This window comes from Rhinoderma darwinii, chromosome 1 (genome assembly GCF_050947455.1).
Source record: "Rhinoderma darwinii isolate aRhiDar2 chromosome 1, aRhiDar2.hap1, whole genome shotgun sequence".
In the NCBI taxonomy this organism is placed as follows: domain Eukaryota; kingdom Metazoa; phylum Chordata; class Amphibia; order Anura; family Rhinodermatidae; genus Rhinoderma; species Rhinoderma darwinii.
In genome coordinates this window covers 502,165,648-502,186,214 of record NC_134687.1, presented here as the reverse complement: position 1 = coordinate 502,186,214, position 20,567 = coordinate 502,165,648, and the positions used below count along the sequence as shown (strand labels likewise).

General features: G+C 40.0%; 1 protein-coding gene across 1 annotated transcript in view; it reads right to left on the bottom strand.

Annotated features, from left to right (window-relative positions):
• Nucleotides 1–444: 444 nt before the first annotated feature.
• The window catches only part of ALDH7A1 (aldehyde dehydrogenase 7 family member A1), a 75,281-nt gene continuing 55,158 nt past the window's right edge, over nucleotides 445–20,567 (bottom strand). Inside the window, exons 15-18 of the mRNA XM_075836069.1 lie at nucleotides 9,864–9,961; nucleotides 8,628–8,701; nucleotides 8,269–8,344; nucleotides 445–814 (exon numbers count right to left, since the gene is read on the bottom strand). Of these exons, the coding sequence (XP_075692184.1) occupies nucleotides 760–814; nucleotides 8,269–8,344; nucleotides 8,628–8,701; nucleotides 9,864–9,961 (303 nt within the window). The 3' untranslated portion in view covers nucleotides 445–759. The remainder of the gene's footprint in view (nucleotides 815–8,268; nucleotides 8,345–8,627; nucleotides 8,702–9,863; nucleotides 9,962–20,567) is intronic.

The window sequence follows — 20,567 nt, the reverse complement described above, 5'->3', positions numbered from 1 at the left end:
TCACACCTCACATCCCTCGGTTGAACTTGATGGACATGTGTCGTTTTCCAACCGTACTAACTAGAACTATACACTTTTTAAAAATGTTCTGAAAAGGGAGCACGGCTTAGCAGAATAGGGTTGTGGCTTAAAAGAGACCAGTGCGCACCAAAATAAGCTAAATCAAAAAGTCGTATAAGGAAGAGAAGTGTCTAACAGGTCATGCAGGATGCACCAGAATTATCATGCCCCACGGTAAGAAAATTGGCGCAGTTTGTGCCTCCCTGGTCTAAATTGACACGGTCTTACGAACGCTGTGTAAAAATTCACGCGGGTCAGTGTTTGTGTGTAGACATTTCATGGAATTTCAAAACTACATTGGGATTGGTGTAAAAAGGAGAAAATGCAATAATAGGGTCAAGAGGTTCTGAGAAGGGGAAAGAAATACATCACACAAGCATAAAATGAGTCACAATAGAAACGTTTTATACAAACGGTCGACTATGAAACAGAAAGCCTTCTATTTTGCTCCAGATTTGATCTGCTGATCATCAATCATCACTGATAATTGAGGTGATGGCTTCCAGGAGGATTCTGAGAGAATATTTGATATTTCAGTTGTAACACAGATGAGAACTGGTCCTAATGGCTTTAATTTTCTTACATTTATGATTTGAAGAATCAGCGATTCAGAAGTACTGAATTGACAAAGAAGTTGGCTCCATGTTATGGCTAATCATTATTTTCTGAAAGCTGGAAGAGTGCCATCTAGTGATAAATTCATTGGAACTTTATGCCTTGCGCTAAAGGCAAATCCTTGCTGTAGTTGATTGTACTGAAAAGAAGATGGGAAATATTAAAATAACATACCAAACTATTTCATTCAAAAGTGTATTTTCTAAAGTCATTAAATCTCAGGCATACTATGCCCCATTTACTAGACCCACCAGTATGCTTACAGTAGAAATATCAAATTCAGTTACCATTGACAGGTCTACTCAGCTCATGCAGTTACTAACTAATGTTGTGGCCAGGTCTAATAGTTGGATGTAGTGTATATCAATATTATTTACTGTGCATATCTTCCACAATTGATTAGCATTTTAATAATTAAGGCTATGCTCACACCTGCGTCATGGTTTCCGTTTATCACGGAAGGCCTGACGCTGTGCTGGATCTGTCGCATAGCAACGGTGCCCGACAGACCCTAATGATTTACAATGTGGTTCATAGTGTACCGCCAAAGTGTCCGTCATTTTGATGGGAAAAATAGTGCTATTTGTCTTATCAAACTTGATGGAATTTGTAACAGTAGCCACAACACAGATGTGAACGGAGCCCTAGGTAGAATGGTAGTCTTACAGGACAATATATAAAGTGAAATAAATACGAAAGTGCATCGCCAGACACATTGGTTACTAAAATTTGTGGAAAATGAGATGAGATACAGACCAGGGGAAAAAACACAAAACAAAAAATAAACTAAATTCAGAGAAACACCTGGCAGATGCCTAGATAAACTTTGATAGATCCTTCCATATACAACAGCACAGAAAACATTGTGTGACTTGCTGCAATTTCATGGGTCTTAGGTCCATATCACAAACAAAACTACAAGCAGTGCAGCCAGAAGGCATTCTTCCAATGTAGGGTTGCACGATGTATCGAAACCTCGATGCCGTGCACCCTCAAACAGTTCGATACCGTTATTTCATGTATTTCAATACGAAGCTGTGCGGCCGCTCAGCTAAGTATAGTAACACATTAATGTGGTTAGGGCAGGGCTGCGGCTGTGTAATACAGCCATTGCCCTGCTTCGGAGTCCTGACAAGTGCGCGCGTGGTCAGCTTGATATGATGCGACCGGCACTGCACTAATGAGTGCCGGCAGGCACTGAAGACAGAACATGGCGGGCGCACAGCAAAACACCCCCATGTTCTGTCTTCAGTGCCAGCGCCGCCGCTAATTATTGCAGCGCCAACCACATCACCTCATGCAGACTTATTGTCAGGAGCTGGGCAATGGCAGCCGCAGCCCCGCACTGACAGCGGAGATCAGAGAAAACCTCTCTTCTCTGCCGCTATTCCCCTAAATGCTGCAATCAAAGCTGACCGCATTCAAGGGGTAAATAAGGGGGATGCCCTTTGGATCGCGTCACAGGAAATCCCTCTGACGCGATTTAGGGACATACCATATATGGGCAGACAGCCCAGGGTCCATTGAAGGACCCCAGGGCTATTTGATCATATTTCCTGTTAGGACATACCGAAGTATGCCCTAACAACTGCCTGTGTACTATCAGAACACAGGCTAATGAAAATTAAAAAAAAGTATTGTAAAAATGTTTTTTTGTTTTTATAACATTAAACATTCAAATAAAAGTCAATACATAAATTATACACATCCGATAGCGTCGCGACCGTAATAACACATTTATAGTGTCAATTATGTTTACGCGGTCACATTAATAAGTGAAAGAAAGCAGTTTTTATTTTATGAGGCACGAGGTGTGATGAATTTTGAACCCCCATATGCCTCACATTAATACTAATTAACCCCATCATGTACCTCACACATTAACTCAATGTTGTCCCTTACGACTGAGGAACACGATGGGGTTAATTACTATTAATGTGAGGCATGTGGAGGTTCTAAATTCATCACACCACGCGATTCGCATCAGAAAACAGAAGAACTTTTTTTTTATTATTGTTGGCAAAGTATCGTTTTGGTATTGTCAATACTATACGAAGTATCGGTATCGAAGTCCAAATTCTGGTATTGTGACAACCCTATTCCACTGTATATGTAGCTCTAGTCTAAGGCCCCAATCACACAAGCGTGAATCACGGTCCGTGTGCTGTGCGTGGAAACAACGCACAGCACACGGACCCTTTGTTTTCAATGGGGTCATTCACACATGCGTGATTTTTCACGCAGCGTGAGTGTGTTGCGTGAAACTCACTGCATGTCCTATATTGGTGCGTTATCACGAACCTGTTGAAGTCAATGGGTGCGCGAAAACCATGCACCGCATCAATTCATTTGAATAGAAGAAAAGAAAAAAAAACTATGTGCTTTGCGAGTGCGGGAATAACGCATGCCACTCGCAAAGCACACTGATGCTTAATGCATCACATGCGTGACTGATACGCTCGTGTGAATGAGGCCTTAGGGTCCTCTTACATACCCCGAAATGGAGGTGTAAACGAGCGCAGAGCAACGAGACATCTCATTGATCGGCGCTCATTAGCTTCTTTCACAAGGATCTATTACCAGTAATGTATGGGGACAAGCACTCATATGAACGCTCGTTTGACCGATAAGGCTCTTCTACACGGGACAATTAAGTGGCCTTAAATGGAAAAGGAACTATTACATTTACAGTAAAAGTAAATTTAGTCGGATGCTAAAAATGAAAGATGTATTTAAATATATACAGTATTAGTATCTGTTCATATAATACAGAAATTAAACACTGACACTAGGGTTGTCCCAATACCAGAATTTGGATTGTGTGTAGTATTGCGATACTGGATTCCAGAACAATACTTTGCCAACAATAAAAAATAAATAAAAAAATAAATAGAAGTTCTTCCATTTTCTGATGTGAGGCACGTGGTGTGATGAATTTTGAACCTCTATGTGCCTCACATTAAAAGTAATTAACCCCATCATGTTTCTCACAGTCATAATGGCCAAAATTGGGTAAGGCCTCATGCACACATCAGTATTCTGGTCAGCATTTTGCTTCGGTATTTCAAAGCCAAAACCAGGAGTGGAACATAAGAGAAAAGCTATAATGGAAAGATTTGCACCTCTTCCGTGTTTTGGATCCACTCCTGGTTTTGGCTTCCAAATACTTAAGCAAAATACAAACGTGTGCATGAGGCCTTAATGTGTGAGGTACATGATGGGGTTAATTACTAATGTGAGGCACACGGAGGTTCAAGATTCATAATACCTCGTGCCTCACATTAATAAGTTTAAGAAAGCAGTTTTTGTTTTATTTTATAACCGGGTAAACATCATAAATTAAGCTATAAATTTATTATGCTCGCTACGATAACGAATGTATATATTTTATGTATTGAGACTTATTTTAATGTTTATTGTAGCATAACTATTTTTTTTAAATTTATTTTTTAACTTTTATGTACTATGTACTTTTATGTACTATTTGCCAGTACATTATCCTGCGTACGTATAGTACACAGGCAATTGTTTGTATTGCATACCAAAGTATGCCCTAACAGGAAATATGGTCAGACAGCCCTGGGGTCCTTCAATGGACCCTGGGCTGTCTGCCCATATATGGTATGTCCCTCGATCGCATCACAGGGATTCCCTGTGATGCGATTTACAGGGCATCCCCCTTGCCTGTCATTTTCCTCTTGAATGCTGCGGTCCGCTTTGATTGCAGCATTCAGGGGAATAGCGGCAGAGATTAGAGGTTTCTCTGATCTCAGCCGTTGGAGCGGGGCTGCGGCTGTGTAATACAGCCATTGTCCCGTTCCTGACAATAAGTGCGTACGATCAGCATGAGGTGATGCAGCCAGCGCTGCACTAATGAGCGGCAGCGCAGGCACTGAGTGCCGGCAATCATTAGTGCAGCGCTGTTCACATCATAGCATGCTAACCGTGCGCACACTTGTCAGGACTCAGGAGCGGGGCAATGGCTGTATTAAACAGCCGCAGCCCTGCTCTAACAACATTCATGTGTTACTATACTTAGCTGTGTGGCCGCACAGCTTAGTATTGAAATACATAAATTAACGGTATTGAAACGTTTGAGGGTGCACGGTATCGAAACCGTATCAAAATTTCAATGCATCGTGCAACCCTAACTGACACTAAATAAGCTACTAAACTTTTAAGACATACAGTTGTTATAATTGTTAGGATTTCATGGTTACTTGTTTAGGTTTGTTGTTGGGTAGATGACTGGATGAGAGGAAAAACATTACAATTTGGCCCGTCATAGTCTCTCCGATCCTTAAGGCTAGGTTAACACGACCTATTTTCAGACGTAATGGAGGCATTTTACGCCTCGAATTAAGTCTGAAAAAACGGCTTCAATACGTCGGCAAACATCTGCCCATTACTTTTTCAATGGACTTTACAATGTACTGTGCCGACGAGCTGTCATTTTACGCGTCACTGTCATAAGACGGCGCGTAATTACAGCCTCGTCAAAAGTGCAGGACACTTCTTGGGACGTAATTGAAGCCGTTTTTCATTGACTCCAATGAGGAACAGCTCCAAATTACATCTGTAAAAGACACCTCGCAAAACGCGAGTACATGCAATTACGTCTGAAATTCAGGAGCCGTTTTCTCCTGAAAACAGCTCCGTAATTTCAGACGTAATTGCAGTTATCGTGTGCATATACCCTAAGTTTGCCCATTTTTTCTGCTTCCATCACATCAACTTCAAAATCTGACTGTTAGGCCGGATTCACACGAGCGTGTGTGTGTTTTGCACACGCAAAAAACTCACACGAGCGTGTGTGTGTGTTTTGCACACGCAAAAAACGCAGCGTTTTGCGGGCGCAAAAGGTACATAACAGCTCCGTATGTCAGCAGCGTATGATGCGTGGCTGCGCGATTTTCGCGCAGCCGCCATCATTATGACACTCTGTATGTTTGTAAACAGAAAAGCACGTGGTGCTTTTCGGTTTTCATTCATAGTTTTTACTGCTGTTGCGCGAATCACGCGCAAGTGCTTCCGTGTGCTGCGCGTGATTTTCACGCACCCATTGAGTTCAATGGGTGCGTGATGCGCGAGAAACGCACAAATAGAAGACATGTCGTGAGTTTTACGCAGCGGACACACGCTGCGTAAAAATCACTGTCTGAACGGCCCCATTGATTAACACAGGTCCGTGCGAGGCGCATGAAAATCACGCGCATTGCACGGACGTATATCACGTTCGTCTGAATAAGCCCTTATATTGCGGCCTAATATATCCTACCCCTTGACAGATGCCATTGATACGAGATCAATGTTATTCACTTCAGCCAGGACATTAAAACCACCGACAGGTGAACAGTGTTTAGACGATACTATTGAGAACGTGTAAGATGATCTGCAACGCTGACTGATCCCTAGGCACTTGGAGAAATTTCTTCCAATCATAGAAATACAAAAAGAGGTTCTGAGGAATTTATTAGAGAAGATATAACATATTCAATGCTGGGCCAGCGTCAAAACGCGTTGTATCTAGTCTAATACATTTTTCAGAAGCTTTAAAGAAAGCTGTACTGCATCTGCTTTTCAAGAACTTAGTTTTACACTTCTACAGAACTGAAGGAAGTGTATACATAGAAGTTTTTTTTGTACCACTGGCCAAACAGATAATCATATAGAGGATAAGAGACCATTGTGTTTGTGAGTAGGAAAGACCTTACTCAGAAAATCTTGGGACACACCTGTAAACAAAATCGCTACCACAATAGAGCAGATGTGTGTGCTTAGGAATAATAGGAAGACAAATTATTATTTTCCAAAAAGTAGGTTTATTACTTTGAGAGGCTCGGTCACCAGATTATAAGTGCCCTTTCTCCTACATAATGTTATCGGCACTAATGTAGAGAACAGTGGTTTTTATTTTTAAAAACTATCAAATTTGAGGAGAAGCTGGGCATCATAGGAACATTTGACGCGCACACACACGCACACGCACGAGAGAGGGATGCTTACCATCTCCTCCTCTCATTAACCTAGCTCCGGAAACTCTGGCCAGAAATTTAGAAGGTTCAGATCTCTACGAGGGTACACAAGAACTCCAAAGCGAAGTAAAGCTCTCTCTTCTTGCAGTGGACATATTATTCATGTCAAATCTTCAACCTCATCTGAAGCCATTGTTGAAATGCATTTTGCACATTGGATCCTTCTCTGGGTTCCGCATTATGTTATGGTCTTGAATTGAACCCTGATCTAGTTAAACCACAACTAACATACCTAGGGATAAAGATTAACAAACACCCCAGTTCCTTCTTCTCATTACATTTCCCTCCTATCTGAACTCATGTGATGAGTGCATCGCCCTCTTTTCTTTTTTAGAAAACGTCATCCGATCGCAATGTTGTTTCCCCAAGTTTGCCTCTTTAGACATGTCCATGAACAAATTCATGGATCACTTCTCTAACAATGCTCCGAAGCCAACCTAGCCACACCATGGAGTCTTGTGTCATGTTGCACACGAGTCTCACAAATTTGCTACAGCCCATCATATCACTTTTACTAAGGGACACCAGTGTCGTTTGGAAGGAGACAAGAAAAATATTCACACCAGTTGAACTAAAAAATAAATACAAGCTGAGCAACAAACATTTTCTCCAGATACCCCAGGTGCTATAATGTGGCCAGAATAGATTGGTAAATCAATGCAACAAGTCCAATACAAATTAGTGATTATATTGTAGGGTCAGAGTCTCGCACGACAACTTTGTCCCAGTTATACAGAACTTTGAACACAAGGTTTCTGAAGATCTCTGAATGTAGTACATTTAATAAGTGGGAAACAGTAACTCAGGAGGAGATCAGAAGAAAATTTTTGTAAGGTTGGACAAAAAGACATGTCATTAATGAAAAGTAGTTTTTCAAGTTAAATCAGCATGTGCGTTACGGTTTTAAGTTTACCTGCCACGCCAACACTTGGATTGCATAACATGGTGAGCCACGTGTAAGGCTCCTGCCACTGATATCTGGCTTTGCCGACAGGTCTGGCATTATGTGGAAGAGATGAAGACCTACATCAAAACCCATGGGTCTTTTACGCTACTGATGGAACTTCAATCTTTCCTTTGTCACTACATTAATGGGGTATCCCGATGTTCAAAAATAAATAGGCTGGCTGCGGATTTCCAATCCACAGCATGCCCTGAAATCAACGCAAATTTTTGCACACTGTGTGTGAATGGGGTTTGGAAAACCCCATTCACATGTATTTTGCGGTCACTTGTAACGTTTATTAGAGAGCAATGAACTGAACATGGCATTTAAAGACTCCTTTTTCTGTCACTGCTGTGTGATGGAAAGGAAATGGCAACTGCTTTGAGCACTGCTCGGTAGGTGTTTTTATACCATAGGATAACCCTGACCTATGTCAGACTCCCATCTCTTTCTTTTTGCCCACCTCTTCCATTCGTACCAAAGTCTCCACACATACAAACTCATCTACTAGCATGCCCTCCATCACAATTGTAGTTATGCTTTCCATTGGAAGTTCCTATGTGTTCCTGTTTTTTGTATTTAGAGAAGCTAAACTGAAAATAATCAACTTACCATGTAGATCTTCTCATATAATGTTTCCAGGAATCACTACCAGACTCTCTACCACCTCCCGTGTGTTTTTCACCGCCTGAGATTAATAGTATTAAAAAGGAAGATAAAAATGAAAATGACACACGTGCATGAACCCAACAACAGGACAAGAATACATTTTTAACAAACAGCAATAAAGCAGTGCCACCAAGTGGACAGAGTAAAAAAGGCAATCACGGTTTTACAAGCAAATTTTAAAAAAAATAATTGTACATTATTACTATAGTAAGGCCTTTATCTCTATGTCCCAGAACGTTGGTCAAATGTTCAATACTTCTTGATAGGGATTTACTTTGCAGGACACAAATAATGTTACATACCAAAGGCTCCGCCAATCTCTGCTCCACTAGTTGGAATATTGACATTCACCACACCACAGTCAGATCCTTTAGGCCTTGTTTAAGGAACATAATATTGGGAAAAAATAATAATACTTTGAATAATGTGAATATTGTACTATTTAAAATGCAAAAGAAAAAAATTGCTAAATCATGGATATTAAAAAAAGAGGCTTTAACTGGTTCCCGACCGCTGGCTGTATTTTTACGGCCTGCGGTCAGGGTCCTTAAAGCCCGAGCCATAGACTTTTTACGGCTCGGGTTTTAACTTGCTGCTCGCGCGATCGGGCAGCTGAATGTCGGGTCTCCGGCTGTCAGTGACTGCCGGGGACCCTGAGGAGAGGATAGAAGCAGCTTTCGCTGCTTCTGTCTTCTCCGATGTCTTTTTACACAGCGCTCAATGAACGCTGTGTATAGGAATAGAGACAGCAGCGGCGGCGCGGTCTCTATTCCTCCCGGTGATCATGTGACTGGTCACATGATCGCCGGGTGCCATCACTGACAGACTGCTGCTGGGTCTTACTAGACCCAGCACAGCCCTATTAGTGACAATCGTCACTATGAGAGGGCTGATTTTCCCTGTAACTGGGGCTGCTGTGGAGCTCCAGTTAAAGTGGAAAAAGATGGTGTAAAAGAAAGAAAAAAAAATAGATAAAGTTCCCCAAAGGTCTTTTTTGACCTTTGAGGGACAGACCATAGTAATAAAAAAATATTAAAGTAAAGTGCAAAAAAACAATTAAATAATAAATACACATAAAATACCCACCCCCATAAAAACAGTTCCCTCCCGCCAATCATTGTTGTAACGCTAGCGCTGACCCAATTACCCTAATATAGACATGTAATATATTAAAATTTACGGTAAACAATGACAATTACAAATAAAACGTCTATTTTAGGATAAAACGATGTTATTACCAAAAAAAAAATAGCTGAAACGTAAAAAAGCTTATTTTTTTACTATTATTTTCAAACTTTATCAATAAAAATTCTGAAATCGCAAAAAAGGGGTGTATAAAAAAAAGATTTAAAAAAAAGAAAAAACTGCATTGTCTACAAAAATCACATCGTTAGCCCAACAAATAAAAAAGTTATAGCCATTTAACGAACACGTGCTAAAAATGGCTAAACAGTGTCTGGTACTGAAGGCGCAAAATGGCCCGGTCCTGAACTGGTTAATAAAACCACATTTTTCATGGCCAAAAAAATAATAATTACCCAAGCCAGCGGAAAATTCTTCCCAGGTCCTTGGTAAAGATGCTACTTGAAAGGCCCTGCTTCACCTCATTATTCCAGGAAAAGGCTTCCTCCTCAGTCTACCAAAGAAAAAAATATATGTTGCTGCATTACGGTTGGCATTGCAGGAAGTTAAGAGAATCCCCACAACACAATGGATTTTTTCCAGATTTTACAGTTTTGTTTTTGGAAGTTGAAATGAAAATTCATGTGAGCTGCAGTTATTTTAGAGGAATTTAACCTCTGAAGAAAAATCTGTTGTGTTGGGAAAGTGATGAGCCACAACGGCTCAGGACACAGCATCTAGGGTTAAGTGCAGATTTATAACTTGTAAAATTGTATAGTTCATACAAAACCATATATAGTAGCCCACATTTATTTATAAATACGAGAATAGCGCACAGCTCTTAAAAAATCCAGTGCATGTGGAATGGTCTGACTGTTTGAACACAACCTTCGTGGCTATGGTAATTCACACTTGTAGCTTCCATTTATAATGAAAGCCTCAACGCTCTGCCAGATCCATTGTGCGACCAATACCACCTGTATGCGACAAACCCCATTAACTTACAATGGGATCCCTCTAGTTTTGGTGGGGTGTCTACCATTTTAAAGGAAACTTTGCCTTTAACTGCTTCCTGTCACTTTCCATTAGGACATGAATAAGGGTCTGCTGGTGCCCTTACAGGAAGCGGTTCCGGGGCTCCCTTTCTTACCCTGTGCACTCCTCACAGCAAGTATGGACATAGATCGGCTCGATTAACCCCTCTCATCTAAGGAGTTTGACAGTGGGAGGGGACTCCCTCGGTCAGTCTGTCTATCGGCACGACAACACAAATCGAGGGGTGCCGATGAATTTCAATGGCAGTCGGGGCCTGACAATATGCATGGCCGAATAGTTTGCCTGTCAGTTTTGCAGTTGCAGTTTGGAATACTCCAAAGGCATTATGTACATGTTCAAAGGTTTGAATCTTCTAGTAGGACAAAATAAAAAATAAAAAAGTTCAGTCCAATAACATTTCATAAAACATCCCCAAAATGGTGCCCCAAAAATTATTTAGCAAAAGACAGTGTAAAAACTATAAAATTTGATATCACCGTAATGGTACCGACTAAAAATAAAATAAAAAAAACAGTCAGAGCTGCGGTTTGTTTGTTTTTTTTTTTTGCAAACCTCAGCCACACGCTGCAGAAAAAAACCCCACAGAAAGTTGTTCTGCGGTGAGATTTTCAAGTCCGCAGCATGTCAATTTATGCTGAGTATTGTGTGTTTGGCCCATAGACTTCAATGGGGTGCATAAATTCAGAACTAAAATACGCAAGTTTTGTTGCATTTTGTACAGCGTTGACGCCACAGAAAGGCAGAAAAACTGCTGGAAATTCACAGGTGCACGTAAAGTTTGCTATAAACAATGCTTGACACTAAGTCAGCGGCGGAAAAACCGAAGCGTTTCTTGCAGAAATACGTGCAGCAAAAACTTGCTGCAGATTTCTGGGACTGAATTACCGAGGTTTTAAGAGATTCCGCTGCATCTCCTGCCTGTGGGAACATACCAAAAAAAAAAAAAAACATTCCCATCTTGACCACACCCACACCCACTTTTCTCACTGGTTTCCTTTATGGAGTGAGAAGACAAACGTTGCACATTTTTTGTGAAAATTTGGTTAAATGTTACACACAACTTTTTGACCTGTGCAGTTTCTGCCAAAATCAGATATAAGCTTAACCCTTTCAAGACCGAGCTCATTTTGGCCTTGAGGAGCAACCCCATTTTTTTCAAATCTGACATGTGTCACTTTATGTGGTAATAACTCTAGAATTCTTTTGCCTATCCAAGCGATTCTGAGATTGTTTTCTCATGACATATTGTACTTTGTTAGTGGAAAAATGTGGTCACTAAATTCATTGCTTATTTGTGAAAAACACCAAAATTTTTAGAAAATTTGCAAAAATTATGATTTTTAGAAATTTTCAATGTATCTACTTGTAAAACAGATAGTAATACCACACAAAATAGTTACTAGTTCACATATTCCATATGTGTACTTTATATTTGCATCGTTTCTTGAACATTTTATTTTTCTAGGACGTTACAAGGCTTAGAACTTTAGCAGCAATTTCTCATATTTTCAAGAAAATTTAAAAAGGCTATTTTTTAAGGACCAGTTCAGTTCTGAAGTGGCTTTGAGGAACTTATGTACTAGATAGACACCATAAATCACCCCATATTAAAAACTGCACCCCTCAAAGTATTCAAAACAGCATTCAGAAAGTTTCTTAACCCTTTAGGCGCTTCACAGGAATTAAAGCAAAGTAGAGGGGAAATTTACAAATTTTATTTTTTTTGCTGAAATTCATTTGTAATAAAAAAAATTCTGTAACACAGAAGGTTTTACCAGAGAAATGCAACTCAATATTTATTGCCCAGGTTCTGCAGTTTTTAGAAATATCTCACATGTGGCTCTAGTGTCCTAATGGACTGAAACACCGGCCTCCGAAGCAAAGGAGCACCTAGTGGATTTTGGGGCCTCCTTTTTTTAGAATATATTTTAAGCACCATGTCAGGTTTGAAGAGGTCTTGTGGGGCCAAAACAGTGGAAATCCCCCAAAAGTGACACGGTTTTGGAAACTACACACCTCAAGGAATTTATCTAGGGGCATAGTTAGCACCTTGACCCCACAGGTCTTTTGCTATATTTATTGGAGTTTGTCTGTGAAAGTGAAAATCTACTTTTTTTCCTGAAAAAATATTTAAAAAAAAATATTTGCAAGGAATAAAGAATAAAAAGCGGCCCAAAAATTGTAAAGCTACTTCTCTCGATTCCGGCAATACCCCATATGTGGTACTAAACTGCTGTTTGGAACCACGGCAGAGCTCAGAATTCAAGGAGCGCCATTTGGATTTTGGAGCGCAGATTTTGCTGGATTGGTTTTCAGTGCCATGTTGCGTTTTGGAACCTCCAGGGTGTTGCAAACAGTGGAAACCCCCCAAAAGTGACCCCATTTTGGAGACTACACCTCTGAAGGAATTTTTCTAGGGTTATAGTTAGCATCTTGACCCCACAGTTTTTTTTTGCTGAATTTAGTGGAATTAGACTGTGAAAATGAAAATCTACTTTTTTCTGAAAAAACATAGAAATGTTTAATTTTTACAATGCATAAAGGAGAAAAATCACCCCAAAATTTGTGAAGCAATTTGTCCTGATTACAGCAATACCCCATATGTGGTAATAAACTGCTGTTTGGACCCACGGCAGGACTCAGAAGGGAAGGAACAATATTTGGCTTTTGGAGCTGGAATGGTTTTCGGGTGTCATGTCACATTTGCAAATCCCCTGAGGTACCAAAACAGTGGAAACACCCCAAAAGTGACCCCATTTTGAAAACTACACCCCTTAAGGAATCTATCTAGGGGTATAGTGAGCATGTAGACCCTACAGGTCTTTTGCAGAATTTATTAGAATTAGGCCGTGAAAATGAACATCAACATTTTTTCCAGAAAAAGGTTTAATTTTTGAATTTTCACAAAGGATAAAAGGAGAAAGGCCGCCCAATATTTGTAAAGCAATTTCTCCCAAGTACGGCAATACCCCACGTGGTCATAAATGCTTTTTTAGTAGAAATTAATTAACCCTTTCAGGACTGATCGATTTTTTTCTTATTTTAGTTTTTCCTTCCCCACTTTCCAAGAGCCATAACTTTTTATTATTTTTCCGTCAATAGAGTGGTGTGAGGGCTTATATTTTGCGGGAGGAGCTGTAGTTTCTAGTGACACTATTTAATGTACTGGGAAACTGAAAATAAAATTCTTTGCAGGCTGAAATTGGAAAAGCTGTGATTTCTCCATTATTTTTTAGGTTTTGTTTGTACGGCTTTCACCGTGCGGTAAAAACAATCACTTAACCCCTTCCCGCTCCTTGACGTACTATTACGTCATGGCAGCTGTATCGTTCGCGCTCCATGCCGTAATAGTACGTCTCGGGAGTAACGGCCGTTTCGGCCGTCCTCCCGACACATACAGGAGCTGTGACGCTGCTGTCTTGTTCAGCAGCTGTCACAGCTCCTACAGCGGGGACCGATCGCTGTGTCCCCGCTGATTAACCCCTTAAAAGCCGCGTTCTATAGAGATCGCGGCTTTTTAGGGGTTAAGCTGCCATCGCCGGCCTGCTACGCGATAGCGGCCGGCGATGGTGACTATGGCAACCGGACACCAAACAATGGCGTCCGGCTATGCCATAGACGGAAGCCTAGTGGGTCCTGACAACGTCAGGACCCACTATGCTTGCTGTCAGTGAGTAGCTGACAGTTCTAATACACTGCACTACGCATGTAGTGCAGTGTATTAGAATAGCGATCAGGGCCTCCTGCCCTCAAGTCCCCTAGTGGGACAAACTAATAAAGTAAAAAAAAAGTAAAAAAAAGATGTGTAAAAATAAGAAAATAAAAGATTTAAAAGTATTAAAAGTAAAAATCCCCCTTTTTCCCTTATCAGTCCTTTATTATTAATAAAAATATATAAACAAACAAATAAACTATACATAATTGGTATCGCCGCGTCCGTAACGGCCTGAACTACAAAATTATTTCGTTATTTATCCCGCACGGTGAACGCCGTAAAAGAAAATAATAATAAACCGAACCACAATCACAATTCTTTGGTCACTTCACCTTCCAAAAAATGGAATAAAAAGAGATCAAAAAGTCGCATGTACCGAAAAATGGTACTGATCGAAACTACAGTTCGTTACGCAAAAAATAAGTCCTCGCACGGCTTTATTCATTGAAAAATAAAAACGTTATGGCGCTTAGAATAAGGTAACACAAAAAGTGAATGATTGTTTACAAAACGTATTTTATTGTGCAAACGCCATAAGACATAAAAAAAAACTATAAACATCTGGTATCGCCGTAATCGTATCGCCCCGCAGAATAAAGTGAATATGTCATTTATAGCGCACGGTGAACGCTGTAAAAAAAAAACGAAAAAAAAAACAATAGTAGAATTGCTGTTTTTTAGTCACCACGCCACCTAAAAATAGAATAAAAACTGATCAAAAAGCCGCATGCACCCCAAGAAAACTACAATGGATTCCTCAAGGGGTCTAGTTTCCAAATTGGGGTCACTTTTGGGGGGTTCCCAATGTTTTGGCACCACAAGACCTCTTCAAACCGGACATGGTGCCTAATAAAAAAGATGCTTCAAAATCCGCTAGGTGCTCCTTTGCTTCGGAGGCCGGTGCTTCAGTCCATTACCGCACTAGGGCCACATGTGGGATATTTCTCAAAATGGCAGAATCTGGGCAATACGTATTAAGTTGCGTTTCTCTGATAAATCCTTTTGCGTTATAAAAAAAATGGTATAAAGAGGATTTTCTGACAAAAAAAAAATGTAAATTTCACCTCTACTTTGCTCTAAATTCCAGTGAAACACCTAAAGGGTTCATAAACTTTCTAAATGCTGTTGTGAATACTTTGAGGGGTCTAGTTTCTAAAATGGGGTGTTTCATGGGGGTTTCTAATATATAGGCCCCTCAAAGCAACTTCAGAACTGAACTGCAACCTAAAAAAATAAATAAATGAGGCAATACTTCGCTTCTTACATTATACTGATAATGAGCCGTGCCCACCCCGAGATGACCCCAGTTTTGACCGTTTGTATAAACGGAGACCCCTATTAGACCGTTCCAGTGCCCGGTTTTCCCCAGCATACACCCCGAGAAGTGTATTTCTATTGATGAGTCCCTGGTACATTTTAAAGGGAGGGTTCAATTCCGCGAGTACCTGCCGGGTAAGAGGGCAAGGTATGGCGTGAAGATGTAAAAGCTGTGCGAGAGTGCATCAGGGTATACCTACAGGTTTAGGATATATGAAAGAAAGGCCACCCCCAAACCAGACTGCATCCTGGACTACAATAGGTACATGGGAGGGATGGACTTGTAAGATCAAGCCCTGAAGCCCTACAGCGCCATGCGATGTGGTATAAGAAGCTGGCCGGGCACATCATACAGATGGCATTGTACAATGCGTACATGCTACGTCGATGTGCAGGCCAGACGGGAACTTTCCTGGAATTTCAAGAGGTGATTATCAAGAACCTAATCTTTAGGGACCAAGAAGGGGGGGCACCCAGTACTTCTGGAAGCGAGCCCACACGCATCGTACCAGGGCAACACTTTCCAGGAGAAGTTCCCCAAACTGGCAAGAAGGGAAAAAGTCAAAAGAGGTGCAAAGTCTGCTATAAGAGGGGGTAAGGGAGGACACAATATATCAATGTGACACGTGTCCCGAATAACCAGAGCTCTGTATGAAAGTGTTTTAAAATTTATCATACATCCCTTGGTTTATAATTTACCCCAATTTTACTTACCCTGATGCACTCCACACAGCTTATCCCCCCTCGTCTTTCCCCTCTGGGCCCTGCTGTGTGTCCAGGCAGCTGATAACAGCCACATGTAGGGTATTGCCATACCCGGGAGAACCCACATTACAGTTTATGGGGTGTAGCTCTCCGGTCAAAATGCTCACTACACATCTAGATGAATGCCTTAAGGGTGTAGTTTTTAAAACGGGGTCACTTCTTGGGGGTTTCAACTGTTCTGGTACCTCAGGGGCTTCTGCATACATGACTTCGCACTAGAAAATCCCCAGTAGGCCAAATGGTGGTCCTTTCCTTCTGAGCCCTCCCATGGGCCCAAACGGCAGTTTATCACAACAAATGGGGTATTGCGGCCCTCAGAACAAATTGCGCAACAGAATGGGGTATTTTGTTTCTTGTGAAAATAAGAAATTTTCAGCCAAAACTACATATTATTTGAAAAAAATAATTTTGTTTTCATTCCCAGCCCAATTCAAATAAGTTCTGTGAAGAAACTATGGAGTCTAAATGGTCACATTACCCATAAATGAATTCCTTGAGGGGTGTAGTTTCCAAAATGGGGTCACTTCTGGTGGGTTTCCATTGCTTTGATACCTCTGGGGCTCTGCAAATGCGACATGGCACCCGAAAACCAAACCAGCAAAATCTGTACTCCAAAGAACACACAGCGCTCCTTCCCTTCTGAGGCCTCCCATGGGCCCAAACGGCAGTTTATTGCCACAAATGGGGTATTGATGCACTCAGGAGAAATTGGGCAACAAAATTGAGTATTTTGTTCCCTGTGAAAATAAGAAATTTTGGTAAAAAATTACATCTTATTGGAAAAAATGTCATTTTTTTAATGTCACAGCCCAATTGAAATAGGTGCTGTGAAAAAACTGTGTGGTCAAAATGCTAACAACAACCATAAATGAATTCCTTGAGGGGTGTAGTTTCCAAAATGGGGTCACTTTTGGTGGGTTTCCATTGCTTTGATACCTCTGAGGCTCTGCAAATGCGACATGGCACCCGAAAACCAATCCAACAAAATCTGGACTCCAACAAACATATAGCGCTCCTTTCCTTCTGAGCCCTCCCATGGGCCCAAACGGCAGTTTATCACCACAAATGGGGTATTGCCACACTAAGGACAAATTGGGCAACAAAATGGGGTATTTTGTTCCTTGTGAAAATAAGAAATTTTGATCACAAATGACATTTTATTGGAAAAAATGACATTTTTTTCATTTCAGAGCCCAATTCAAATACGTGCTGTGAAAAAACTGTGCGGTCAAAATGGTAACAACAACCCTAAATGAATTCCTTGAGGGGTGTAGTTTCCAAAATGGGGTCACTATTGGGGGATTCCTACTGTTTTGACACCTCAACACCTCTTCAAACCTGGCATGCTGCCTAAAATATATTCTAATAAAAAAAGAGGACTCAAAATGCACTAGGTGCTTCTTTGCTTCTAGGGCTTGTGTTTTAGTCCACGAGCGCAGTAGGGCCACATGTGGGACATTTCTAAAAACTGCAGAATCTGGACAATACATATTTAGTAGTGTTTCTCTAGTAAAACCTTCTGTGTTACAGAAAAAAAAATGAATAAAATTGAAATTCAGCAAGAAAAATGAAATTTGCAAATTTCACCTCCACTTTGCTTTAATTCCTGTGAAATGCCTGAAGGGTTAAAAAACTTTCTAACTGCTGTTTTGAATACTTTGAGGGGTCTAGTTTTTAAAATGGGGTGTTTTATCAGGGTTTCTAATACATAGGCCCCACAAAGCCACTTCAGAACTCAAGAGGTACCTTAAAAAAAAGGCTTTTGAAATTCTTAAAAATATGAGAAATTGCTGTTTATGTTCTAAGCCTTGTAACGTCCAAGAAAAATAAAAAAATGTTCAAAAAACGATGACAATCTAAAGTAGACATATGGGAAATGTGAACTAGTAACTATTTTGGGTGGTATAACCGTCTGTTTTACAAGCAGATTCATTTAAATTCTGAAAAATGCAATTTTTTCAAAATTTTCTCTACATTTTGAAATTTTTCACCAATAAACACTGAATATATCGACCAAATTTTACCACGAACATGAAGCCCAATGTGTCACGAGAAAACAATCTCAGAATCGCTTGGGTAGGTTTAAGCATTCCGACGTTATTACCACATAAAGTGAAATATGTCAGATTTGAAAAATGGGCTCTGAGCCTTAAGGCCAAAACTAGGCTGCGTCCTTAAGGGGTTAATCATATTAAGTCTCAGAATAAATTTCTGGGGATACCAAATTTATACAGTTTTTTTTTATATTTTACTACTTTTAGAAACGTTTTGTTTCACCATATTCCGGGAGGCATCAGTTTTTTTATTTTTTGGTCGATTAAGCGGTGTGAGGGCTATTTTTTTGCAGGACGAGCTGTAGTTTTTATTGGTACCATTTTTTTTTTACATACAACTTTTTGATTACTTATGATTTTTGTTTTAAAAGCTAAGGTGATCAAAAAAACTGATTTTGGCGGTTTAAATGCTTTATATTTTACGGCGTTCCCAGTGCGAGTTAAATAATGGTATATTGTAATAGTTCGGACTTTTACGGATGCAGCTATACCAATTGTATTTTTTCAATTACTTTAGAGGAAACATGGGAAAGGGGGATTTATTGGACTTTATTATATAATTTTTTCACCAATAACTTTTTTTTTCACATTTTATTAGTCCCTTTAGGGGACTGGAACGAGCGATCATTAGTTCGCTGGTACAATATACTGCAATACTAATGTATTGCAGCATAATGTCATTTTTACAGGCTCGTGTAACAGCGCGATCAGTGTTCCTGTCCATTAGTCCCGGGTGTCAGCAGTAATACACAGCTGACACCTGCACAATATGGAGCAGGCACAGCGGATGAGCCTGCTCCATATATAACCCCCCCCCCCTGCACCACGACATGCTATTAAGTCGTATTGCACAATAGCTTTAATACGCAGCATTTGGTGCAAATTTACATTTTCCACTGATATGCCCTTTTAATGCACAATACGTTGTGCCCAGTTTGTGCCACTGAAGACAAATACCTCATATAATGTTGAGCGGGTTCTCCCGGATATAAAATATCATATATGTGGACGTAAGCTGGTGTTTGGGCACGCTGTGGGGCTCAGAAGGGAGGGAGCGCCATTTAGCTTTTGGAGCGCAGATTTTTCTTGGTAATAGTTCGGTTTGGTGTTTTGCTGGTATTTCAGTTTATAATGTGGGGTTTTAGCTAAGATGGGCAGAGTACACCAGGGCATAATAAGAGGGTATAATCATGCGGTAAATAAATAATTCATTAGATATGTGGCCGGTGTCACAATGAAAATTGGCGCCCGATCTTATCCACTTTTGGACACTGCACAATTTCTGTCGCTATATTCTGAGAGCCAGAACTTTATTTTTTCTTCACCGGAGCTGTGCGAGGGCTTATTTGTTGCGTACCATTTTAGGGTACATGTGATTTTTTTATCACTTTTTATTAGATTTTTTTTAGCAAGCAAAGTGACAAAAAAACAAATTCTGACAATGTTTTTTGTTTTTTTTAGTGTTCACCACGCGCTATAAATGACATTTTACTTTACTCTGCCGGTCAATACGATTACGGCGATACTATATGTATATTTTTTTATGTTTTGTGGTGTTCGCGCAATAAAATCACTTTGATAAAATTATTTATTTTGTGTGTCAAATTCTGAGAGCCATAACTTTATTTTTCAGTCAAAAAAGCGGTGTAAGGGCTTGTTTTTTGTGGGACGGGTTGTAGTTTTTATTGGTACTATTCTGGGGTACATGCGACTTTTTGATCACTTTTTATTCTATATTTTGGGAGGGTTGATGACCAAAAAAATAGTGATTCTGACATTGTTTTTTAATTATTATTTTTTTGCAGTGTTCACCGTGCAGGAAAAATAATATAGTTTTATAGTTTGGGTCGTTACGAACGCGGTGATACCAAATGTGTACTTTTTTTTTTTTAACATTTTCATTTTTTTCCTATAATAAAAGATTTATAAGCTACAAAAACAAAAAATGCTTTTTTTCCTATAACTTATTTTTACACTTTTATAAAACATTTTTATTATTTTTTTTAACTTTTTACTTGTTTTACTTAAAGAGGCTCTGTCACCAGATTTTGCAACCCCTATCTGCTATTGCAGCAGATAGGCGCTGCAATGTAGATTACAGTAACGTTTTTATTTTTAAAAAACGAGCATTTTTGGCCAAGTTATGACCATTTTTGTAGTTATGCAAATGAGGCTTGCAAAAGTCCAAGTGGGTGTGTTTAAAAGTAAAAGTC